Below are 27,623 nucleotides of genomic sequence, written 5' to 3'. Positions count from 1 at the left end.
CTAAGAATAAATAGAAGTTTTATAACGATTGTGTCTCCTGTGTACAAGCATCCTCTTTAATGTGAAAGTAAAGGAGCCTGAAAAAGAAATGCACCAGGGCTCAAAAACATTGTGTTCCCTTGACCCAGCCTCATCTGTAGTTTTGGCTATAAGGAACTGGGTTTGACATTTCATAAAGATTCCCAGGGATCTTAGGCAAATGTTGTCCAGGAAGGAGTATTTGATTATTCTATAGAAAGTTCTACTGTCTGTGTTTGATTCACCAAACCACTAGCAAATCACTGGCTGTAGATAAAGGTGAGGAAATAGCACATGGTTTCCACGTGCAAAGAAGAAGTAGAGTGGAAAACAGAGTTAAAACCTAGCTTTGCCAAAGACTCGATGCACAGTATGTGTGGACTTGAGATACTTCCCTTGTAATAGAGCCAGGCACACCTTGAAATAATTGGTAGGATATGGACGGATAGAGAATGAATGAGGTACTTAGTACTTAATCATTTTGAATTGCTGTGCCATGCTAAGTTCCTGAGTATCAGAAGTTCAGGGAAGGGTGCCTGGGTGTCTCAGTCAATTAAGGGTTCAACTCTTGGTTTCAGCTCAGGTCACAATCTCAAGATTTGTGAGATTGAGCCCCTTATTAGGGCTGACAGCATGGAGCCTGCTTGGGATTCTCTCTTTCCCTCTCTCTCTCTGCCCCTTCCACTCCCTCTCTCCCCCCTCCTTTATCTCTCTCAAAATATATAAAAGAAAAAGAAAAAAAAAGTTCAGGGAAGCGGGGAGAATTTCAAGGTACAGGCAGTCAACTTTAACAATGCAGCCTAGAGGGGAGGATCACTGAAACGTGCTGACCAAATGTAACGCTCAAATCACAGGATTTCAGTAAGTTGGGGGGTCAGGAAGTCAGGAGCCAAATGTAATTGGATGAAAGGGGAATGGATGAGAAAATATATCGAGAGAGTTGTGGCTCTTTTCCACCAAAATTCTGCTGTGAAGAGGAGATGGTGAGAAAGAAAGGGCAACAGCTAGAAGGGATTAAAGGAACTATCTTCATTTTTGCTTTAGATGGATACAGCATGCTGCCGGGAGCCTGCTGAGAGGGGAAAGCAAGGTGGTGTAGCCTCTGGAATCTGTCAGGCATGAAAGAGACAATAATGTAGCAAACTTATGTGGCACCTTCTATGCTCCAAACACTCCTCTACGGGCTGTTTTATATACATTAACTCATCTTCTTCTCAACTGCCTTATGAGGTAGAATCTGTTAGTATCCCCATTTTACTTATGAGAAAATTGAGGTCCAGAGAGGTTAAATAGCCTGCCCAATTTGTGCTCTCCCCACTGCACTAAGCACATGTGTTACAGAACCACCAAAACAATACATAGGCACATACATCAGCCTCAGCGGTCTCTGGGATCATTGGTTAAGAGGGTGGAAGGGAGCAAGGTGATTGCTGTTGGATGGAAGGGACCAAGGTGATTGCTGCAGACACAGCGCAGTCACGTGATAAAAGGAAAGTTTCTCTGTGGAACATGTCTTTGCAACTTGTTTCTATCATTAAGAAGTTGAAGACTGGGGCGCCTGGGTGGCGCAGTCGGTTAAGCGTCCGACTTCAGCCAGGTCACGATCTCGCGGTCTGTGAGTTCGAGCCCCGCGTCAGGCTCTGGGGTGATGGCTCGGAGCCTGGAGCCTGTTTCCGATTCTGTGTCTCACTCTCTCTCTGCCCCTCCCCCGTTCATGCTCTGTCTCTCTCTGTCCCAAAAAAATCAATAAAAAACGTTGAAAAAAAAATTAAAAAAAAAAAAAAAAAAGAAGTTGAAGACTGAGTAAAATGATTGGCTCATCAATGTCATTTGACTCTCAACCTTCTTGGAAGGTTAGTTGGGAACAACCACCAAGAGTTAGTGTGATGTGGCAGAACTGAACTAGTCGCTATAATGAAGTTGAAATGTTGGTAAGCGGTTCCGTGGAACTCAGGGCTGGGATGTATTAGAGGTGGGCAGGGGAGGGAGAGGGCAATGGCGACAGGTAGGATGTTGAAACAGATTATCTTGATCACATCGTTGAATGAAGCTTGAAATTACTTTCAGGTATTTGGTAGCAGAACTCCTGAAATTTTGGGTAAACTTTTGTATTTGTAGTACCTTGTTTATTTAGACTTGCTTAAGCTTTTCCTGGTTTTGCGCCCATCACTCCACAAAGGTGGCCTTATTTGGGAATTTTGAAGAATGACTATAAATCTGTTGGTCTTTTATTCTAATATTGTCATTAGCAGCAGTACCTAATAGTAACATTTATTCGAATGTTCTATAGCTTTCTCAAAACCCTAGAGATGACTCACAATCCTCCTCATTTGGGGAAACTCAGGCTTGAAGACACAAAGTTCCCTGCCTGAGGTCACAAAGCTAACAAGTGGCTGAGCTGGGATGCAGACCAGGTAGTACGAATCCAGAGCTCAGGCGCCTAGCCCCCTGTGCTGTACAAGAAATAGACAGTGTCTGGATTTCAGCAGTTTGTTGAGAGTTGCATCAGGCTGCCATGTCCACATGTGAGAAAACCAACTTTAGAAAAACCTTGCCTCTAGTTCTACTGACCATGGTTATTTGGGGGTTGATTCGTGAGGGAAACGAGCTAGTAAAAATATAGTTAAAAGGTATCTTAATGTGGAGAATCTTCATATGTCTTTACCTTCCCTGATGAGGTCATTAAACATATTTCTTTACCTTTTCCATGCAAAAGGGATCTATGCTTGTGTACAGTTGGGTGTTCGAGATATCTGTGGGCTGAAATTACAGTGGAGAGGGTTTTGTTAGGCCATAAGGAAGGTCCATAGGATAATGACCGGATAGAACCATCACAGTGGTTTTTACCTACCCATCTCGTCAATATTATGTGCTTGTCACGTCAGTTGCTGGGATATAGAGATGGGGGGCAGATCCATCTCGCGGAGTTTATAATCCGATGAGAAAGGCAGACATTAACTAAGTTCACCAGAAATATTTAATTACTGTAAAACTGGATTCTGGAAACCCTAATAACATCATAAATTTGAGTGCTTCCCCTTTAACCATAATAGGCTAAATGACTTTGAAGGCTGGGAAACAGACTAGCTGATGACCGAGAGCTTGCCGGCTCTGTGCTACTAAGTGTAAAACCACAGACTCGAGGCACTGAAGTAACTGAAAAGATAACGGTTAAACAGCTGAGGGTCTTATAAAATGCAGTTTAAAATGTTGGTATGTAGAAGGGAAAAATAGCAAATCTTAATTTTCTGTACATTTGTATAGCTTATTTATTACTATATTATGAAAGATTATGAAACAGACACAGATACTGATCAGAGACAGCTTTGATATGGAAACTTCTAAAAAATACACATGTGTTACAGCTTCTTCTCACACCTTTTGTTTCTGCTGTGTTGGCCCAGAAATGGCATAGAAGAGGTGTTCTAAGGGAGACTATGACTTAGAGACTATGTGTCTCTAAGGTACACAGCCAGAAGGAGCTCTCTTTTTTTCTTACAGTGTTCTTTTTCCAAAATAAAAATAATCAAAGATATATTCAAGCATGTTCAAGTCTTTACGAAGAGTTTGTTTTGCCTTTGATATTAAAAATGTGTGAAAGTTCTTAGGGGATAGTTTTACTTTAAGCCTTAATCCATGGCAGTTATTCCCATGAGATCAGATTGGCTGCAATTACGCTTCTACTCCAACTATCTAAGTCTTTGGAGAATTCATAAAGGGAAATTTATACCCTGTTGGATTCTGAAGAGAATGTCTCTGTGTTTCCCTGTGTTGATGTGGCCTGAGCTATGGTGGCACAGGGATGGTACTGAATTTTTTTTTATTTCTGCTATATTTGATTTTTCTAAAATCTTTACTTTCTTTCCCATTCATATCTCTACAGGCTCAGTTTGAACTTCAGGCATTTCATATCCGCGGGGAGCATGCAGCGGTTACAGCAAGGCTAGAAGAAACCATTGAAAATCTCAAACATGAGATAGAACACCAGTGGCGAGGAGGATGTGAGGAGATGAGAGACGCGTGTGTCTCCACTGATGACGACCACCCTCCAAAGACCTACAGAAATGTGTGCATCCAGACAGACAGAGAGACTTTCCTCAAACCCTGCGAAGGTGAAGGCAAGACCATCAGAAGTAACCAGATAATACCCAAAAAGCTGAATATCTCCTCTTTAAGCCAGCTGTCTCCCCTAAGTGACAACAAAGATGTTCATGTACCACTTCAGTCTGTGGAAGGCATCTCACCACCTCAGCCAAAGGCATTGCCTCCCCCTCCCGCCCCACCCCTTCCAGCAGCCATCCCTCCCCCTCCTCCTCCCCCTCTCCCTCCCGGACTTGCAGCGTTGCCACCCGTACCTCCACCCCCACCTGTAAGTGCCGGACCTCCTCCACCCCCACCGCCTCCTCTGCCTCCAAGTGCCGGACCTCCTCCCCCTCCCCCTCCGCCACCACTTCCCAACTCCCCTGCTCTGCCCAACAGTGGGGGGCCTCCTCCTGCTCCAACACCCCCAGGACTTGCACCCCCACCTCCTCCTGGACTCTTCTTTGGAGTTGGCCCTTCTTCTAGCCAATGTCCTCGGAAGCCAGCCATTGAGCCGAGTTGCCCCATGAAGCCTTTATACTGGACTAGAATCCAAATAAGTGATAAAAGGTAAGCCCAACCCCTGGCCCATTCTCAGCTTGTGAATTCCCAGGATTTTGCACGAGTGACATTTTATCCTTACCAGTTGGATATCTGTGTACTGTATTCCATTCTCAAATGTGGTTTGTAGTGAATACCTTGGATTAACAAGGTTGCAGTGTTTGAGGGGGAGAATGTCTGTCTCCACCAGGTCTTATCTGTGTTCTCTACAGACTGATGCTGGGAGAAACAGTGCGTGCAATTTCAGATCCTTCTGTAAGATAAAGCTTCCATTTGACAGACTCTTCTTAGAGAAGAGCTCTGGTGTAAGTTAGAGCCTTCTCCAACATCCCTACAACTAGCCAGTAATCATAAAGACACTGAGCCTGAACCTATACTGCAGGTTCACTGAAGATGTTTAGAATATCTGTCTTGTCTTTAGATGGTATCAGCAACCTTATGATCTGGATATTTAACAGGTACATGTAATTTTTCAGGTTTTATTAGAAGAACCAGACACAACTGAGTCATTAGCTCTTTAGGTCAGAAGGGCATCCTAAAATATAAAACCTCTGCTTGAACTCTCATCCCCCTAACTGCCAAATGCCCTCCCATCTTCTACCTTGTTGCCCTTCAGAGAAAGTGCCAGTGTGACAAATCTTGCATTTGTATAGCTTGTTAAGCTGGGTTCTGTAAGGCAGCAAGACAGGTTGCTTGGAAACTTCCATATGAACATATTTGGATTGAATTTCTTCTGCCTCCTTTCAGAGTCTGTCAAGAGGACAATGAGAGAGGTGTTGAGCTGCTGCTTGATTAACCAATGTCTAGATTTGAAATTAATTTGCTTGTAAAGGACAACAAATAGAAAACAGATTTTTAAACATAAATATTTGAACTTATTCCCCAAATCGGTGGGTGGTGGTGAATCTTTCAATTTATGTAACATTTTGCCTGTGGAAGGCAGGATGTTAAACAAAATACTGTGAAATTCACAATTATAAAGCAACTGGAAATCATTGCAGGAGGAGTGGGGAGTGACTTAAAACTAAGCATGTGGTGAACTAAGTTGATTATGTGCCTTATATTGGCCCCTTTCCTCTAACCAAAGAATAAGGACCAAGAGTTTATGTGTGGGAAATCCTGATACTTTTTTTTTAAACGCTGATACTTTATTACTTCCCAAGTGAATGGTTAAAAAGAGAGAGAGAGAGAGAGATCCTGAAGTGGCTCCTAACGATTACCTAAAGTACTATTATTATTCCTTCTGTCCCATTCAGGACTCAGAGGAAATTTCCTAAATGTTTCCCAGAATATTTATTTCGAGTTCTGTTCCCTTATTAATGTTCTCAAATTAACGTACAGACATTCCAGGGTGACGAATCCCACCTGTCAGCCGTGGGGTAGTGTGTTGTGACAGCACATGGATCTGTTCCACACCTGCCTCATGAGCCTGTCTCCACTCCATTCCCCTCAAGACTTCATCAGCAACCAACATCCTAGACCGCAGCGGTGGTCTCACAGTACCACTGGGATATGGGCCCTTTGCCCACTGTTCAACATAGGACAAAGTCATGCTGGAGAGAATCATTACGTTTTCCCTCCTTATGTAGTTGGCCATTTTGAGAAAGAAAGCAATTCAATACTCAAGCTCTTATTAGTTTTACTGTAAGTTTAGGGCTTCATTGTTGAGCCAAATGAAAAGTAGGTGAATGTACTAACTTTCCTACGTGAAGACAGCATCATGGCCGCTTCCTGCTGTTCCACACATTTAGTCTCTCTGATCATGGGTCCCTCAAAGTGATTTTGTACTCTCAGAGCATGTGTACTTCTTTTAAACTAAAAGGCTGTAAAGATTCTGTGTAGTGTTTTATTCGTGTCCAAAACTAAAATTGTTTGGGGTGTGTTTGTTACAAAGAGAAGAAATGGTATTTTGAGTATTTTGTACAACCAGAAGGGTAAGCACTTTGCATAATGTGTGCATGACAAATTTTAGCCTTGGTCTTCTGAGGAACTGGAAGTAAAATATGATTTTTCTCCATTGTATGTGCACTGTCTCTCATCGACCTAGATTGCTTTTCACTACTCACCTGAACTGATTTTTTTTTTAATTTTTAATTTTTATTTATTTTGAGAGGCAGAGAGAGCTTGAGTGGGGGAGGGGCAGAGAGAGAAAGAGAGAGAGGGAAAGAGAGAGAGAATCCCAAGCAGGCTGCATGATGCCAGTGCAGAGCCCAACATGGGGCTCGAACTCATGAACCATGAGATCATGACCTGAGCCGAAACCACAACTCGGTCACTCAACCAACTGAGCCACCCTGGCACTCCAGGGCACTCATTTTTGGTCTTCCTTGTGAGTATCTTCACCTTCTTCCTCCACTTCTCCCTCCTCGTCCACCATTTCCCTCCTCCCCAATATTTCCTCCTACCTCCTCCTCCTCCTACTTCCCTCTTCCTCTTCTTTTGAGCTAGAATTTACATTCAGTGATGAGAAAGGAGTTGATCATTATAGCAGATGAGATGGTCTATTGTGAGTGAGTCCTTGTTACTCCTCCACCAAATGCCAATTGCTCCCAACTCACTGAGAGGTAGTATTCCAAAATTCTTCTATTCATTATTGGAAATGCCTTTTCCCACAGAAACAATGTGTAGTAAATGGTGATAAAGCGTGCAGGCTGTCAAAGCCAGTTTATTCTAGAATAGAAGTGAGTTGCAACACTAGTCATACAAGTGTGGGCTCACACTTTGTCTTTGGAGCTGGGGTCAAGCAGTACAGGTGCAGGGATGAGAGGGGAACGGGGTGGGGGGAATGGATGGGTCTGAACAATTGCCCTTATGCATCACACCATCTCTCTCTGCACAACCTCTCCTCAGCTTCCGAGAACCTCCCTGAGGCCCAGACCAGGAGCCCTTAACAGGCTGCATGCTCCAAAATCCCCTGGCTCTTTTCTGCCATCGAGACCCCCTTCCGTAGTGCAGCTGAGATTAACCCTTGAAATTAATGGTGTTCCTGTTCCAAATGGAGTTAAGTGAGTGGGGGAGGACAGGAGCACATGGATGGATGTACTTCACTGGAAATTTCTAGCTCTTGGGTGATGATTTCACAGGTATTCACTATACTCTTATATGTTGTACATGTCACACATATACTCTTAAATGGCTCAAATATTATATTAGAAAAATTACAATAAAAGAAGTGGAGAGAAGTGAATCTGGACAGATCAAGATGTTCATATTTCATGGGAAAGGCAGACATATAGCAAAATGTGAACACCCGGGTCTGAGAAGTCCATCTTCCCACCTGTTTTGAACATGATGAAAATTGCCTTTTAGCATCAAAAAATTGTGTGGACCATCCCATGTAATAAGAGTTCTTTTAGTTTTCAGCGATGGAGAAAATACATGTTAAAACAAGGGCAAGTACTTAAAAATATTCTGGATCATACTATATACTTACATTTGAAAAACAATGTGTAGATGAAATATTATGTTTGTCTGTCCATGGGTATTAAATGTGTTTAAAAATAAGAAAGTAGGGGCGCCTGAGTGGCGCAGTCGGTTAAGCGTCCGACTTCAGCCAGGTCACGATCTTGCGGTCCGTGAGTTCGAGCCCCGCGTCGGGCTCTGGGCTGACGGCTCGGAGCCTGGAGCCTGTTTCCGATTCTGTGTCTCCCTCTCTCTCTGCCCCTCCCCCGTTCATGCTCTGTCTCTCTCTGTCCCAAAAATAAATTAAAAAAAAAAAAAAAAAAAAAAAACGTTGAAAAATAAGAAAGTAGACATTTGGGGGAAAATGTATTCTGACTGAAAGAAGCCTGGATGGTAACCTCTCTGAGCCCACTCTCAGAGGCAGTTTTTCTATACCTGATTTTCCATAGCTTCTTCCCTTTCTTTGTTTCAAAACCAGGGTGCCCCTGTTTTTTTGACGACAAAAAAAACCCCAAAAAACAAAAAACACCAAAAAACAAAAACAAAAACACAGCCTCCCCATGGCTACTTTAGTTGAAATCCCTGTGCGGACTGGTTCAGTGGAGTTTTTTGGTTTGTTTTCATTGTTAATACTGTTGTTGGGGCAGAGTATTATAAATCAAGTACTTCTAAATGAACTCAGTCTGTTCACAAATTATGGGTCCTGCCCTGAGTTGACCCAAGCTAATCCTAAAAATCACTTTTAAAAGTATTAGAAGAAGTCCAACAAGAAGGTAAATCTTAACTTAGGAAAAGGTGAAGAATTTTATTCTGTTTAAGTATTGTTATTAAGAATTATCCCATTAATGGGGTGCCTGGGTGGCTCAGTTGAGCATCCGACTCTTGATTTCGGCTCAGGTCATGATGCCAACATCATGGGATCGAGCCCTTCTTTGGGCTTTATGCTAGGCCCAGTGCCTTTCTCTTTCTCTCCCTCTCCCCCTCTCGCTTACTCTCTAAAAAAATAATAAAAACAAGAATTATCCCACGAATGTCCCAGAATTGGTTATCTTTTTAGCATGTATGTGATGCCTATTTTTACCTATCATGGAAATGCCACAGACTGAGGGATAAACAGCTTACATGGCCTCGATTATGTGAATCCCAGGATTTCTGGTCCTGCATGTTTTCTCTAGATCTTTCTTTTTGATTGCGTCTAATGATCATTCAGTTTTAGAAATGTGTGTTGGCTTCGATGTTCTATAGTATATTTTGACTTAAAAAAAAGATATAGCACAAAAAACTTTTCTTCCAGCTTTATTAGGATATATATACATACACACATGTATGTATATACACACACACACATATTTTTAAAAATGAGTCATAAAGTGAATTAGAGATTTTACTATATTCTATTCTCATCTGTTTTGATTCTAATATTTGTCATTTTTTCTTTTAAGCCAAAATGCTACACCAACCTTATGGGATTCCTTAGAAGAACCTGATATTCGGGATACTAGTGAATTTGAGTATTTATTCTCCAAAGACACAACTCAGCAGAAGAAAAAGCCTCTGTCAGAGACCTATGAGAAAAAGAACAAGGTCAAAAAGGTATTGGGTGACTATAGTAATTGTATTTTTTGTCATACATGGGAATTCATTATTGAATTGGAATGCTTTTAAGTCACTGATTGGAAGCTTTGGAAGCTTTTAAGTCACTGATGACAAAAAGAAGTCAGTAGTTTGAGAAATCTGTGCTTATTCTTGCAGGCACACCCGAATTTTCAAACTATTTTCTTAATAATCTGGACTTTTTTCCAACTATTCTGTTGAAAAAAATACAAAATTTAATTTGCACTTAGTGAAACTAGTATGCATGTTCTATGGAAAATGTTTTACTCATTCACTTATGTATAATTTCGTTCATCTAGCAAATGTTTATTGGGAGTGTATTTATGCCAGGTTTTGCTTTAGGCCCATGTGGTCCAGTGTGGTAGCCATTAAGCACATGTGGCTGTTTAAATTTAATACAGTTGGATAAAATTAAAAATTCAGGCCTTCATTGTCACTTGCCACTTTTCAGTTTTGTTTTTATGGCTAGCGGCTACCATATAGCACAGATTTAAAAAGTTGTCATTATAAAAAGTTTTATCAGATAGCACGGTCTGAGCATCTGGGATGCTTTGGTGAGAAAACCCCAAAGAACCTTGGCCTGTGGCACTTATATTAACAATCAGCATTACAAACGAAACATTGAACCATGTGATAGAGCAGGGTACGGAAGATGGATTTGGGCACGGTTGGGACGGGGCTGCAGTTTTAAGTGGAGTGCTCAGAATAGTTCTCCTGGATACGTTGACTTCTGAACAATGACCTGGGGACTTGAAGTCAGAGGCCACCAGCCTTACAACAGAGAGCAAGTTCAAGATTCCCCACGCCATCAGGCAGATGTGAAGTTGAATCGCAGCTGAGCCATGTGCCAGCTGTGCAACCTGCCTCAAAGTTCTTCCTCTCTTTGCCCCATCCCCTCCCTGCGACATGAGGTAATGACTACTCACAGTGTTATTGTAAGTAGTTATTAAATGAGGTAATTGATATGTCCTGCTCAGCACAGTTCCTGACACAGTCAGCCCCCAACAAATGACGGCTACTCTCGTCATGTTACTGTTGAAGTCACTGCTGTGATCTCTCAGCGTTAGCATTTTGATGATAGCATAGCTTGTGCTGGGGAAAAAGTATAGTTCACTGTGGCTCTGCTATTGATTTGCTCTGTGAGTCTGGGCTGTTCATCTGTATTCTCTAGGCCATATTTTTTCCTTTTCTCTAAAACAAGATTAACAATATCTGAGTGTACCTGACCCACCAGGATGTTGTGAAATTGAATTGAAGAGATTTTGAAGGAAATGTTTTGAAAAGTGTAATAATGAATGATGTTATCATCAACGCTTTATTGTTAAATTATATAGCAGGCTTCATCCATCAGTTCCTATCTCAAGTAATATTATGATTATGAAATCAGTGTGCCTTGTAGGGGAAAATAGGACCAAAACCCGAGTCCAGTTTTCTGTTAATCAAATCAGGTTCTCCCACTGACTTGAGTTACAAATGAAAATCATGATCAAAGTCTTTCACCTGTCAGATTCATTGCAACTATGTTTTCATGAGAAAAATGTGACACCGGGAAGCCTGGGTGGCTCAGTTAGTTAAGTCCGGCTCTTGGTTTTGGCTCAGGTCATGATCTCATAGTTCCTGAGTTTGAGCCCCACGTTGGGCTCTGTGCTGACAATGCGTAACCTGCTTGATTCTTTCTCTCTTCCTCTGTCTCCCCCTCCCCAACTCACGTGTGCTCCTCTCTCCCCCGCCTCTCTCTCTCTCACAATAAATAAATAAACTTAAAAAAATAATAAAAATGTGATGCTAAAAATAACTAAATATCAGCTCAACTCTTTTAAGAGGACATATTGCATGAAACAATTCGAATTTTTCTAATAAAACTATCAGTTACTGGTAAGGAGTCAACTAATATATATGTTATATACTATATATATATATTATGCATATATACTATATATAGTATATAGTATGTGTATATACATATATACATATATATACATATATATACATATATATACAGAAGCAGTAGTCTTCTGTGTCTATAGATGGTATTTAATAAACCAGCTGGCCCTTAAAGCACATTTATTTCTATCTTGTATGAATCTCACTGCATGCAAATACGTAATATATATATATATATTATATATATACACATATATATACATATATAATATATATATATACACTAGTATGTATATATATGTATGTATATATACTAGTATATATACTATATACTCTCACTGCATGCGAATACATGATATATATATATATATATATACATATAATACTATACATATGTACATAGTACTATGTATACATATGTATACATATATATACTATACATATAGTACTATGTACATATGTATAGTATATATATGTATATATATCATGTATTCACATGCAGTGAGATTCATACAAGGTAGAAATAAATGTGCTTTAAGGGCCAGCTGGTTTATTAAATACCATCTATAGACACAGAAGACTACTGCTTCTGTATGAAAGGCCAAAGAAGAATGTCTGTATTCCAAAGCTAGCCTAGATTTACCTCTTCCAGGGAGCCTCTTCTGGCTAACCAGGAACTCCACTGAATGTTTTCTTACACAATATCATATTAAACTTACTTTTGTCCTCTCTTTCTTCTCGGATTGGTATTACCCCTTTGTTTCTCCCTGTGGATGCTTGGTAACATGTTGTTTACTCATAAAGCTAATTATTTCTGTTTTGGCAAATGAGTATTTTTAAAACATCAAAGAATTTGTTTTTTTTGAAACATCAAAGCATTTGGTTGTTTATTCTTATTTCTTATCTCATAATTGTTTGCCTATTCAACAGAGGATTTCCACTAAGGCAGTTAGTACTTGATATGTTTATTTTGCTTCCTAGTCTGAGGGGGAAAATACCCTTCATTTGAACTCTTTAATCTTTCTGAGCAGCAAGGTTGCGGGCATCCTGTAGAATCTGTGCACGTATATAGTCTTCACATTTCTCTTGAGGTAGAGGCAGACATGTACATCTACTGGGCTTTCTGGTCCTGAGACTGGTTGGAGTTTTCAGTGAGCTTGTGACTTACATTAGGGCTGAGATTTTAAGATTAAAACAATGAACTGAATCAATGCCAAAAGCTCTAAGCCTGTCCCTTAGGAGCCTTCTCTCCATGCCCGTGGTCAGATTTCATGCATCAAGATGGATTCCTTGGTCTCCTCTCAGAGCCAGGTTTTTTATTTGTTTGTTTGTTTCTCTTAAAATGAAAGTGAAAGTAAATTACAGAGTTTTTGAGCAGCTGGGGAGTTTCAGCATCAGAGGCCAACTTCATCAGCTTAACCACAGCATGATTCCCACACAAGATGACCAGGAAGAACCCTGGCCAAATCGGTCTTGTTTATAGTGATTGGAGTGGAGCGTATGTTGGAGATTTAAAACTCCAGCATTCTGAATCTTGGCTGTAGGGGCTCAGCCAGCATGGAGACCTTTATGTGAATACCTCTTAAGTGGAGCTGGTCTTCCTTCCTCTGTGCAGGCTGCATTCCTTGTTCAGAAAGAACTGTCAGAACTGTTAAGATTCCACTGAACTCAAACTCAGATACTGGTTTCTATTTCTCCTTCTCTAGGAGCATTTGAAGTTCCCATCGCCAGTGGTGGCTGTCAGTAAACAGATACATACACTCTTCAGTGGGGCAGGGATCCCATTCTGTAATATCTTCTAATCTGAAAACTAGAAGGCACCTTCCCAGCCACCAAATTCAGTACCCTCATTTGCCACTCGAGAAACTGAGACCTGGGAAGATGACGTGACTTCGAGGGTTTGCACACTTGTAACTGGAAAGATGTTAATAGTGACAGACACTTGAGAGGATGTACAAGAGCCTCAGGATGTGCCTTCATTTCCCCTTAATTTAAACACGAATTTGCCCATCGACGATGGTCACATACTTTATTGGGATGAATGAGCTGACATCTATAAATGAGAATGGCCATTATTAAAATCAACAAATACAGGCACACTTGGGCAAATCCAAAGTATTTCCTACATTGTGAAATCAGCCCAAGTTTTTTTCTTTTTTCAATGTCAATCTTCTAATAGGAAGCTAAATCTTAGAATAAAAAGAGGCTTTAGGTATCACTCCAACAACAATATATATATAGATTTAGAGCTGTTTTCCTTTGACTCTACCAACTTTTCTAAATATTAGCTGTAGGGGCCCCTGGATGGCTCAGTTGGTTAAGTGTCTGACTTCGGCTCAGGGTCATGATCTCACAGTTCATGGGTTCGAGCCCCGAGTCAGGCTCTGTGCTGACAACTCAGAGCCTGGAATCTGCTTCAGATTCTGTATCTCCTCTCTCTATTCCTCTTCCCCTCTTGTGCTCTGTCTCTCAAAATGAATGAAAATGTGAAATAAATAAATATTAGCTGTAATACTAACACAGATTTGTATTACGTACTCAGGCATGTGCCATCCTCATTTGTGACACCAGACCATTCTGCCACTTTGACATGGCAGTCACCAAACTGAGAACGGAAGCTGCAAACATCAGCTCCTGTCAGCACCACCAACACTCAGTACCAGGTCCTTTTTTTTTTTTTTTTTTTTTTTTTGGTCCCTGATAACCTCTGTGCACATCATTTCACTTTCCCATAGTTTCCTTTTCTATCAAATGGGGAATAGCAACTCTTTACAGGCTTGTTATGAGGATGGAATGAAATCATGCTTATGAAAGTACTTTATTTCCTAGAAATGTGTATTAATCGTCTTAGTTTATGGACTAATGGGAACGTTTTATGAAGAAATTCTTGAATGTCATTCATTCCCAAGGTTGTTGAGGAGTCTTAAAACATTAGTGTGTCCATTCCTGAAACTACTTGCAAATGGTAATCTCTAGACCATTCCTGTTTTTCAGGATTCATACAATTCTACAACTTCCCTTAAAGACACATGCAGACATCTGGGAGTTCATCTTACATTGGTTTAGGTAGTCGTTTGCACTGTAGAACAGAATTTCCTCTGTCAATATGCCCTACTTCTACGGTCTCTAAGTACATTTGTTCCTGGGAAAGGTAGCTCGGCACCTTGACACAGAGCCAGGAATCTGCCTTTATTGTCTGCGAGGCATCCTCCTGGTACCTGTTGGGGAAGTGGCTGCTCTGGTGCGCTTTCCAATTGCTTCCTAAACTCGCCCTACAACTCACAGAAATCAGCAGGACCTGTCACTGCTCTTCCTGTCTCGAAAGGCCACGATCTCACTTTGGATTATAAATAATCTCTCGCTTGTTCCCTCCTCTGTAAGTTACATAAAATCATTCCTTTCCCTCTGCCTTTTTCATAGATACATCTTAAGAATTAATGAGATAAAGGCTATTCCCTAATCCCTTTGGGGTGGGGGAGGGCAGCTGGAGAGGGGTGGCGATGGTTCAGCAGACACTAGTCTGTTGAAACGTCCTGGAGCCAAGAGCCTTCAGTTGTAATTTGGTCACTTTGGCGAGGATCATAGCTGTAACTCTCAACTCCCAGACTTGGTGTCTCAGTTTGGCAGGGAGGGGAGAAGAGTGGAAGGAGAACATTGTTTGGACGTCTGAACGTAAATTTATAGGGTTTTCATAACCTGTTGCCTTCCAAGTTTATATAATTTCAGCTTTTGTATACAGAGATAATTTCTCTGGGCTGCCTCGGTAAGGTACGTGCACGATTCTTCCCCCAGGAGTGGGGATGATTTGCCAACCCCTTTATATTTCTCATGTGTTTGAAAAATGAGCAGTGAGGTTAGGGGTTATCATATATAGAAATGAGTGAAATAACTTGCCCGTGTGTTGATTGCACCAATATATGATCTTGAGGTGGTGCTATGTCCAGATTCCTTGAGTGATAGCTAGAATGATAAGGGCTTTCCTGTTCTTCAGCTTAACGGCAGCTGACTGGCCAGATCTACCAAAAGCAAACAGGAGCTTCTATTCCATGACAGGCACTCGTTTACAAATGTTCTGCCTTGCAAATTTTATTTGGAGATAAGGTGGCCCAAAAAATTAAGTTGTACTTTTACTTTATTTACATATATATATAAAAGGTGGCTAGAGCTTGTCAAGTATGGATATCAATGATTCTTTCAGAATGTTAAATCTGAATATTATTCTTGGAGTTCAACTATATTTCTCTGTTGGCTGTTAAAACAGTAACAATCTGGACTTGTACCTCAAGCCAGCTGTAGTATCCTTAGGATGGTCATTACCTCCCCCAACCACAAGAGGGCATCTTAGAATGCCAAGATACAACGTTAAATTCGCTTCTTAGAACAGGGAGAAGGGGAAGTTGCAAGAGAGTTAACGGCCCCTCAGCACCCTCCTGAGTCGTGTTAAGTCTCTTCATTGTGGACCATGAGAGCAAGTTATCCACACGATAAGGTGACAAGTATTGGGAGCCAAGTCCATATTAGGAAGGCTTGTAGGTATTAGCAGAATACAAGTTATTATTTGACATAGTTCCTGTGCTTAGAATGAATGATTGCAGTATAAAAAGGCATGAAGTATCAGACTTAGCCCTTTTGTAACTGATCCTGGAATCACCTCCACAACACACACTCACACACACACACACACACACACTCACACTCACTCGTATACACACTCACACACACACACACACAGAGCTTCTTAATCTTACATATCTAAAGGGAGTGAAGATTTATTTGAATAAAGATTTTGTTTTGAAAAACAAAAACATGATTAGATATTACAAGACAGGCTATGAGAGAATCGTTCTATGTATATATATTTTTAATGTTTGTTTATTTGGGGGGGGGGGGTGGGGAGGAGCAGAGAGAGGCAGAGAGAGACTCCCAAGCAGGCTTTCCACTGCCAGCGTGGAGACCTGACGAGGGGCTCCAACTCACAACTCATGAGATCAGGACGTGAGCCAAAACCAAAAGTCGGACGCTTAACCAAGTGAGCCATTCAGGTGCCCCATTTATACTTTTTAAAGTATCCTTCCTCCTGGTTGAAGAAAGTTTTTTGAATTCTTACATATATTTTTCTGGACCTCATTCATTATGCTTAATTTGGGCCCTTTTCTAAGACTGTGACATGGGATGGAGCTAGACAGCAATTTAAGGCTGAATGCCAATGCAGTGACTCCTCTGGCCTCCACTTTGGAGCTAGAAGGATGTGAGGCTATTGCCAGAACAGGCAAAGACCTTGTGTGTGTATTTAAGTCACAAAACCAGGTCGCTGGATGCTTTCTCAACTAAACTTGTAAATGCTTTGCAAAGTGCACACATCTCCAGTATACACTGTGCATACATGTGTTCTCACAGGTTCATGCTTAATATGGACAGAAATCAGTCTTAATAATTCCTTGCATTTATGTAATGTCTATCAAGTGAAGATGACAAAGATTTCAGTAGTGATGATAATAGTTAATGCTAAGTAAGTGGTTTTTGGTTAAGGACTTGGCATGTATTAACTTCTTTAAGAATAACTAGAACCCAGTAAAATGGTTACTACTATTATTCCCATTTTGTAGGTGAGGAAGCTTCAGCCTAGAGGGGTTACATAACTTGTCCAGCCTCACACAGCCCTTAAGTGGTAAGGAAATGAATTTAACAAGAACCCCAGAGCTTGTGGTCTTAATTATTTGACAAATGGTCTGTTGGTCTAAATTTAACTACAAGTCCTGACTTCAAGTTCACTTGCAGAAGGCTAAATTTTATTCCCTGGTCATTGTTTAGTGAAAGAAGCATTGGCTTTCATGTCCATAGACCTGCGTTCTACTTCTGGCTCTGACCTCAACCAACTACTGAATTTTGGGCAACCTCTTTAAATTCTCTGGGTCTCAGGTCTCATCTGTCAAAAGATGCAAACTTTAAATTTTTTTTTTAACGTTTATTTATTTTTGAGACAGAGAGAGACAGAGCCTGAACGGGGGAGGGGCAGAGAGAGAGGGAGACACAGAATTGGAAGCAGGCTCCCGGCTCTGAGCCATCAGCCCAGAGCCCGACGCGGGGCTCGAACTCACGGACTCACAGACCGTGAGATCGTGACCTGAGCTGAAGTCGGACACTTAACCGACTGAGCCACCCAGGTGCCCCAAAAGATGCAAACTTTAATTTGATGAATTACAACGATCTGGTCATTACTTCACTTCCACTTTACAAATAGGAACACTCAAGATCCACCAACTTTCATTTCACCTATGAGAAGATAGACAAGACATGGGAACCAACATCTCTGTGCTCAGACCCAGGCACTGGGATAGATCGAGCTGCTAGACAGCATCATGGCACATTGTATGAATCACAGATGTGCAGGAGCTCAGGGAATGTTTGCCAATAGCTCCTAAAATAAAGCAAGTTTCTGTATGTCTTTGGGGAATTGAAGGGCAAGGGACTATGATGGGCAGGATGGCCATGGAAAGGCACCAGAGATCTTGTCTTAAAGGTGAGTAGTTCGTAGTAGCTGTGTGTCCAGTCACGTAACCTCTCTGGCTTTAGTTTCTGTAACTGTCGGGGCACCCGCAGGGTACGTTTTTAAAGGTGCTTTCCAGGGGTGACTGGGTGGCTCAGTCGGTTAAACGTCCGACTTCAGCTCAGGTCATGATCTCACAGTTCGTGAGTTCGAGCCCCGCATCGGGCTCTGTGCTGACAGCTCAGAGCCTGGAGCCTGCTTCAGATTCTCTGTCTCCCTCTCTCTCTGCTTCTCCCCCGCTCATGCTCTCTCTCTCTCTCTCTCTCTCTCTCTCTCCTTCAAAAATAAATGAAAACATTAAAAATTTAAAGGTGCTTTAAAGATGCAAAATATCAGATCATCTGTGTGTGGACACCTTCCCACACACATATTAAAACTGAGTGTCTACAAGTGTGTGAGTAGAAAGAAACTGCACATTCGGCCCTTCATCAGTGAGTAACACGGGATAAAAGGCAAACCAACCTCACACCACAATTTTCTTCCTTCAGAGATGCCATGCGTCCCTTCTCACCCTTGTCTCTACTTAACCAGAAATGTATCTGGCAGCACCAGCCATTGGTCAAGTTGGCCAGCCCCCATTGGCTGTTGCAGCCCTTCGCCATTAGGCCCTTCTCGGTCTCTGAGTTTCCAGGGTCCAGAGGCCAAGCCGTGCCTTCAGGTTCCACTGGACAAAGCTGTCCATGTGTTTCTCAGGACAGTCTGCCTTGACCCCACTACCAAGGCCCCACTTTCAATTTTTGATAAAATACCTTCTGGCCCAGAGCTTGATTTCAGTTAGGCCTGACCTGATTTCTCTCCAGCTGAGGCTAATTTGCATGGCTGTAAACACAGGGCCTTACAAAGCTCACCAACTGTGATAAAAGCAAAGGAAACCTGAGACCACTAGAAACTCAAAAACCCGCCTTTGCCTTCGGTATCTGAGCCTGACTCTGAGTCACGCCTCAGCCCGGGAGGTTGCCAGCGTGCAGCAGCTAAAGAAATGTTATTCTGATTGATCTGATTAGGGCAGCAAGGTTAGCCATGGTCAATTTACAAAGACAGTATGAGAAGAAATCATGTGTGTAGCCATGTTATGGGTCAGCGAGGCCCCTGCCAGAAGTTATGAAAAGCCACAGCTCTGCCAGGACCATTATCAGATCTCCTGGGTGGGGTACAAATGAGATTGGAAGGTTAGGGGCCCCTTTGGTGGAATGAATGACAAAAGGGATTGGGCTGAGAAGAGCTAGTGAATCATGCTAGCTTCCAGCTGGCTTCCTTAGCTGCCAAGCCCCTTACATGTGAGTGGGAGAGCCTGGGAGTCCCCAGTGCGGTGTGAGGAGGACTGTCCTTAGCTCCTCACTGCAATGGAAAGGAGAGAGTGGAAAGGCTGATTTGGAAAGAACATGAGGCTCTAGGTTGACCCACTGAAACAGCCAGATGGAACCTATTGGGTATTTTGAGCCCTTCCTCCACCCAAGAGTGGTTTAATTGGGATCTGGCTCCAAGCTCTGGTTACTAAATAACCTGAGTTTTAGTGTTTTCATTTTCATTAATTAGCTTTTATGCTAGGTACCTTATTAGTCAATTAGGCATTTTGCATGCGCAAAATATCCTAGGAGGTGAGAAGGGGGTCTTTAAAAATAATTTAGAGCTGCAAGTTCCAGGGGGTTAATTCATGACCTAATTATCACATCACTTTTTACTCTCTTGTAGACTCTAGCACAACTTCCTTAGTTTACAGCAAGCACAAAAACTAACTTTAAAACTTTGCTTTCAGATGGTTGTTGCATTCATGTTGATTTTGAGGATTTTGGATCCTCCACTCTGGGTGTGGTTCTCTTTTACCCTGCCCAGTTTAGGAACATAAATGTTACTTACAACACTGGGATAAGGTGCATTAATTAACAAAGAAAGATTTATTTAAAATGTAGCCAACTGAAAGCCACATTACTTGAGCTGGGGCTCATTATGGATCACTCTGTACTATAATCATCTTACTAATGGAAAAAATGAGACATTGCGATGGTTGCTTAGAATGTGATTCAGAATGTAGCAACAGAATGTCCAAAGCATAGGATGTTTAGACTGATTTAGTAAGATCTTGGAGAAACTGGACCATGTGACATCTTTGTTGTCTATTATGTATTCTCTTGGTGTGTGGAGATGTCTGACAACTCAGCCCTCAAGGACGGCAGCCATTCATTTGCCACCAAAGGAAGGGGTAGGCATCTGAGGCTAAAGGTACATGTGGAAGGAGATTGGTACAAACCCCCTGCACTGGCCTGTGAGTCCTCTCAGCTGAGATCTTGGTGTTTGCTCCCCAGCCACCAGGAAGCCAGGGACAAGGCTGTTGTAGGAGCCTGATCGCCTGGCCCCTGACCGGCTGCTTCCTCCAGCACACCCTGAACCGAGAGCCACAGCTAGTCTGAGTATGGAAAGTGGTAATGGAGTGGTTCAACGTGGGTTTCTTTCTAAGTCATCACTTTATTCATGGGGCAAGTCCCTTCATCTTAGGCTCCTTTGGACAGTTTCCTCTTCTGTGAGGTGAGAATAATCACAATACCTACTTGAAAGGGTGATTGTGAGAATTAAAATAATCTCTGTGTTAAGCTTTGTGCCTGATGCACAGATGCTTGCTCCTCCCTCCACACTATCCCCACCGTCGCCATTACCATCAGGAGTAGGAATAAGAACAGTGTCCCCACTAAAGGAAAACAGAAAGTTGGACTCAACCAGAGGCCCTGCTTCTCATTCAGTGATGGCTTCTGAGCCCCCAGAAAGCTACAGGAGGTCCGTTTTACTCTATCCTTTCTTTGTGTGTCCTACTGAGGGCACAGCTATGTAATTAAAAAAAATGAATTTAAGCTGGATGCTCTAAGGTGAATGTCCTCAAGGTGTGCCAAGAGAAAGCAGTGTAATAGAACAAAAAGGTCTAAAATTTGTCTCCGTTTTCTAGTACTATTTTTATTTGGCTTTCATGATAATCTGTGTTTGTGGTACAATTTTAAGTGCGCCAGCTGTTGGCAGGGCCTCCTTGAATCCTTTCAGAACATGGTAAGCTACAAATAAATATAAACACATGTAGAATGGCTGATTTAGGTGATGATGGAACTCAAAGTATGATATTTTAGGTTGGCTTCCATATTAATGAAATAGGCTCAATCATTTATTAATTTTCACCGGCATAATATATGGATATAATTTTAAGAGCTAAGCAGAATTAAAAGACTTTAAAAAATGAAAAGGTCCTGCAAATATCAATAAATTTCAAGCAGCTTTTCATATGGGCATATCCCCTGATCATGTTGAAATTATAAATCAACAGAAAGACAACTTCAATATGTCAATAACAAAGAACTCCTTGCCTTTTAAAATTTATATTCATACTTGTAAATAATTCATGGATCAAGAAGGAAGTTATAATGGGACTCAGAAAACACTTTAACTCAAAAAATAAAAATATGTGTTATCAACACTCCTAGGATGTAGCTAAAATATATGGTCATGAGTGCTTATATTAGGAAAGAAAAAGCTGAAAAATAAGTTAGCTTCCAAAATTAATAGCTAGGAAAAAAAACAAGAAATTAAGAGCAAATATTAGGTTAAGTGACGGAAAAGCCATTTTTTGAGGTCAAATGTAATAAAATATTACAATGTGATATGCTTCAACCAAATACTGCATTTTAAAAGGCGAGAATGGGAATTTAAAAGCAATTTTATATTCTTTTTTTAAATGTTCATTTATTTTGAGAGAGAGCACAAGCGAGCAGAGAGAGAGATGGAGAGAGAGAATCCCTAGCGGGCTCTGCAGTGACACGGGGATCGACTTGGAGCTCAGTCTCACAAACCATGACATCATGACCTCAGCCAAAATCAAGAGTCAGACGCTTAAGCAACTAAGCAACCCAGGCTCCCCTAAAGTTTCAAAACACAGTACAGAAGATCAATAAAGTTAAAAGTTCTTTGAAAACAATAATAAAATCCACACACTTTTGGCAAGATTGAGAAAACAAACATATAAAAATATTGGGAAAGTAAAAGCGAATATAACTACAAGATGCGATAGAAATATATAAGATGCAAGAGAATAGCATGAGCAAACTTTTGGCAATTAAAGAACATGAAAGAAACAACTTCCTAGAAAAATATGAATTACCAAAACAGAGTCAAGAAGAAACAGAACACCCGAATGACTGTAACTACTAAGGAAATTGGATTGATAGTGTAAAATCTTCCCACAAAGACCAGGTGGTTTGATTACAACAAACATTTTCTTCTTACACAAAATACTTTAGAGAAATAGAAGATAAGCTCGTATATAGTCTTGATGGCACTATCAGACAAGCAATGAAGACAAATTACTATATTGAAAGCATTAAAGTTAACCTAAATGAAAGGAGAGATCTTCTCTTTCTGAATGATAAAACCAATATTATAAAGATGTCAGTTAACACCAAAATGATTTCTAGTTTCAAAGTAATTCCAATCAACACCTAAATAGGATTATTTGGAATCTGACAAGCTTATTCTAAAAATTTGTGTGGAAGAGCTAATGTTCAAAAATAACCTTACAAAAGTACCCTTAAATGTGATGTTTAGTGAAAAAGTCACAAAAAGTGATTCCACTGATCTGCAGTTAAACACATGGAAAGTTGAGGTGCATTTGTGGCAAAACTATTTTTTAAAAAAGCAAGGGAGTAAGAAACATAAAATTCTAAAAAATAAACAATCTGAAACAGAAAAATTGCGAGGATACTTTACCTCATATCAAGAAAAATAAAGTAATGGGTAGTAAGGTAGTTATGAAATGTAATAATTGGCACAGAAAACAAAACAAAGATTAATGGAAAGAGTTGAGGGTTCAGGAGGAAGACCAATCTATGTATATATGCAAATAATATATGATAAATGTGGTATCTCAGATCAGGGAGTAAAATTGATGATTAAAAATACTTTAAATGTTGAATATATGGCCCAAAAGAAATAAAATAGATCCCTCCCTCACATCATGAATCCAAACCAGTTCCAGATGTATCAAGTACATGAAAGGAAAAAGTTAATAGTTTTTAAAAAAGAATATAGGAGCATATCTTTTAACCTCACATGGAAAAGACACAAAAAACATAAATCACATAAGAAAAGATGTACCTTAAAATAAAAAACTCTTGTTCATGAAAAGATACCACAAAGAATATGAAAAGATAAGCCACAAGCTTGGGGAAGACATTCATAACATACATAACTGAAGAAGAATTACTGTCGAAAATACATGTAGAATTTTTACCGATCAATGATAAGTTGTTCACTTTCAATTATTAGAAAGATAGGCAAAAGACATGAAGAGGCTTGTCATGGAATGAATGGTCAATAAACATGTGAAGAGGTAATCAACAAGTCAGCAACTAGGAAATGCAGCAGTCTCATTTTGGACCCACCAACTTGGCAAAAATTAGTAAGTCTAACTGTGAGATATTGGGAGGGTGTGGAATGGTAGGAATCCTCATTATGCTCATTGGAAGGTCAGGTCCATTTACCTGGAAAGCAATTTGGTTTTATCTAGCTCATGTGAGCATGTGTACACCCTCTGTTCCAATCTTCCTTCTGCACATTGGTACCAGGAGACTCCTATGAGAATGTTTGTTAAAGCTTTGTTTATAACAGGAAAAATCTGAAAATGACACTTTCATTAGAGTAGATGAATGGACTGAGGTCAGTTTCCGTAACAATACCATCCAGCTTTGAAAAAGAGTTAGGTTAAAGCTACATGCATCCACATCGATGATTTCTAAGCAACATGTTGAGTGGAAAAAGTCATGAATGATCCCATTGGTCTGAAGGTCAAAAATATGAAAACCTACAAAGTTTATGAGATCATACATTTGTGACAAAATGATTTTTATTAGAAAAAATAAGAGCAAGGGAATAATAGACATAAAACCAGAAGAGTGCGTCCTTTGGAGGAAAATTGTGCGGAATCTAGAGACCCTCCCCCCCAAAGTATTAGTAGTTCTCACTCTCTGAGTTAATATAGTTTCTTTACCTGTTTGTTTTTGCTTACTACCTCTGCTCCATCTTCCAACTCCCTTTTTTAGTATTTTTTGCTTCTGACATCCGTATTTCATGTTAGAGGATTCCTCGAATAGTTGGTAATCTTGGCTATTTCACGTATAAAACTGAGGCATGACAAACCTGGATGGAAGCTCAGTAGAAATGGACATGATTTGCTCAGTGGTGGGTCTCACGGTGCGGTAAACAGTTGTAGAGCAGTCATTTCATTTGGGAGTTTGTCTTTGCTTTTAGACTGATCTGTTTTTCCAGATGGAATTTCTCCAGGCACCTGATTGGGGCTGGGGAGTAGTATGTCAGCCTGACTGCTAGCGTTCTGACAGAGAAGCTAAGAAAGGATGTGGAACTTTCATAATTACTCCATTCCACTACAAGACCTCATCCCCATGGTCTGCTCTGCCTAATGTTCTTGAATCCCAAGTCTGTCTGGTTGAATTTCACTGGAAACTCTATTTCCTGAACACATAGGTGAGGTTATATATCTGGCACCTAATTGCACTGTATACCAACTTTTAAATAATCCCCTTATTTTTAGCTCCCCACCTCACCCTTGCCTTCCCAAGCACACGATGCCTCTCATTTGCGCATGTGTGAGGGTCCCCCTTCCTCTGCAGACAGTTAGGTTTGTCCTTCCGTTGTTCTGTGGAATTTACCACTCTTTGAACTACTTCTGCCTTCACACCTTCTGTTTTGGAATTGAATGGGGTCTACTAGTTGCACTGAAGGTAGATTTTGTTTTTGATGCTCACTCCCATAATTTTGGGTTGGCTTTATAGGAGAAAAGAAAGTGAAAGACCTTTCCTTTGCTACCCTAAAAGTCTAGCACATTTTGATTTTCACATTTTAGAGGCTATCGCCTTGTGGCAACATGAATGAATGATGAGGGATGTATCCTTGCAGGAATGAGATGTACTTCAAGGGAAAGTACCCTGGACTAGTAGTCAGGCATCTGGTGACTTTGGGCAAATGACCTCCTGTGTATTTGTTGCACTTGTGCTATCAGGAGGTGACTTGTCCATAGGAGAGGACCTCAGGGTACATACACTGATGACTCTAGTCAGGATGGAGGTGAGGGCTCACTCTTCACGGATGATGGTGAGTAAATATTTTGGGTCACTGTGTTGTTCCATTCACATGGATGACTGAAGGATAGAGTATAGCATATGCTCGCTTTCTATGATGGATGCCCCGTGAGCATGAGGAGAATGCTAAAGACTGATTACTAACTGGGGGTAATATGCCGGGTTATGTACCATAAGCCCTGACAGAATCTCATAGCAGTTTAAAAATACATATACACAGTGCTCTTTCATCTTGCCTCTCTTGCTGGAATTTCCTGGAATCCTCATTGTGTGTTTATAGAAGGAACTCCGCGAGCTTACTAGAAGCCGTGTGGTTCTTATGTCCACTATTGTTGCCCAGAAGGTTAACAGAGTAGAATGACTTAGGTTGCAAATACTGTACACGACAGCAATGGCTGCACATGAAGACTATTCACATTAAGGTGAAGTGTGTACATAAAAGGAAAAACTGAAGTAGCCTCAGGTGTCCTTAGGCAAGGGAGCATTCCTCTTTGAGTTTTGCCACAGATTTTGCCTCCTGGTGGCTTGAGGCCCCGAAGCTAGGAGTGCCCACTCTTACCAGCTCTTCACCATCCGAGCGGGAGTGGGAAAAAGCCAGGTAATTTGCATCACGGTACACTCTGAATCAAAGGCCATCCATCATTTCTGATATCTTGAATGCAGTGATTATCATATCAAAGACACATGATGACATTGAAGATAATAAGATTTCTGTTGCCCATCATCACTACCCAGCTTGGAGTAATTATTAGCACGTGTTCTTTTCAAAAGCCTAATACTCTAAGCTGTGGAGAGAGAAAAAGCCCTATTTGAGTCACCAAGAATATATAGGAGAGTGGGTTCAGGGTCTTAAATGAGAAATATCGATAAGACAGGGAGTCCAAAGGTCTTACAAACTTTGTTATTTAGAATCCTTAGGAGGCTGGCATGGCCATCTGTGTTCGCGGACTTGGCCTTCTATAAGAAAGGAGTCATCCTTGACTGAGCATACAGCTTGAGACTGATGGAGAAAGGGGCACATTTCTAGCTGGTTGGTCAAAAAAAACACTGGCAATCAGGGATTGTAAACACATACATACGTATATGTCATATATGGCACTGTGCTTAAGTGCCAGTGATCGTGAACAAAAATAATACATTCATTTGAGATCACCTGACTACTCAGGCAGCAGCATGAGCCTTACCTAGTAGCTTGCTAGAAACCTAAGTCTCTCAAGCCCTGCCTGCAGTGGTTTCCTAGGCCCACCTCAACCAAGTGGGTGACTAAAAACACCAAAAATCTATTGTCTCAGAGTTCTGGAGATTAGGAGTCTGAAACCAAGATATTGGAAAGGGCCATCCTCCCTCTGAAACCAGTAGAGGAATCCTTCTTTTCCTCTTCCTATCTTCCTGTCTTTTGGTTGCTGGCAATCTGTGGCATTCCTTGGCATGCAGCAATGTAATTCCATTCTCTACCTTTGTCATCACTTGGTATTCTCCCTCTGTGTCTTCCCATGACCATATTTTTTTTTAAGTTTGTTTACTTTTAGAGAGAGCACAATAAGGGGAGGGGCAGAGAAGGAGAGAGAGAATCCCATGCAGGCTCCGCACTGTCAGCCAGCCTGATGTGGGGCTTGAACTCACAAAACCGTGAGATCATGAACTGAGTGGTAACTAAGAGTCAGATACTTTAACCGACTGAGCCACCCAGGCACCCCCACCTCAGCTTTTTTTTTTTTTTTTTTTAAGTCATAGCCATCTTCTTTTTTTTTTTTGAATTTTTTTTGACATTTATTTTATTTTTGAGACAGAGAGAGACAGAGCATGAACAGGAGAGGGTCAGAGAGAGGGAGACACAGAATCCGAAACAGGCTCCAGGCTCTGAGCCATCAGCACAGAGCCCGACACGGGGCTCGAACTCACGGACCGTGAGATCATGACCTGAGCCGAAGTTGGCCGCTCAACCGACTGAGCCACCCAGGCGCCCCAAGTCATAGCCATCTTCTTATGAGGACACCAGCCACATTGGATTAGGGGCCTATCTGACTCCAGTGTGACCTCATCTTTATTACTTTTGTCTGCAGTGACCCCATTTCCAAATAAGGTCATGTTCCGAGATATTGTAGATTATGACTTCAACATATCTTTTGTAGGAGAAATATGGTTCGATCCAAAAAGATTCCAACTCCTTCCTAGTGAAATAAAGTCTATATTTATAATGAGGTCCCTCATAATTCACATGTGTACTAAACTTCTAAAGGATATCCCACAAATTTTTAATTGTCTTCTACAGACAGCTTTCTGTAGACAGTTGCAGGCTTTGCCTACAGTTGTAGAGGTATGTAGGATCCCCATCCCATGAGATCCCATGCAATTTAGGAAAAATTGATAGAAAGCTTTCACTTTTCTCC

General features: G+C 41.1%; 1 protein-coding gene across 6 annotated transcripts in view; it reads left to right on the top strand.

Annotated features, from left to right (window-relative positions):
• FMN1 (formin 1) overlaps positions 1–27,623 on the top strand; it is a 433,957-nt gene that overhangs the window by 225,085 nt on the left and 181,249 nt on the right. For 5 of the 6 annotated variants that reach the window (XM_058738290.1, XM_058738286.1, XM_058738287.1 and 2 more), the window contains 2 exons: positions 3,902–4,668; positions 9,504–9,654. In XM_058738290.1, coding sequence (XP_058594273.1) covers positions 3,902–4,668; positions 9,504–9,654 — 918 coding nt within the window. Of the gene's footprint in view, positions 1–3,901; positions 4,669–9,503; positions 9,655–13,265; positions 13,800–27,623 lie in introns of those variants that run through there. The other variant, XM_058738292.1, reaches the window with a different exon arrangement.

This window comes from Neofelis nebulosa, chromosome 7 (genome assembly GCF_028018385.1).
Source record: "Neofelis nebulosa isolate mNeoNeb1 chromosome 7, mNeoNeb1.pri, whole genome shotgun sequence".
Taxonomy (NCBI): domain Eukaryota; kingdom Metazoa; phylum Chordata; class Mammalia; order Carnivora; family Felidae; genus Neofelis; species Neofelis nebulosa.
The sequence above is the reverse complement of the archived record's forward strand: the minus strand, read 5'-3'. Positions and strand labels throughout refer to the sequence as shown.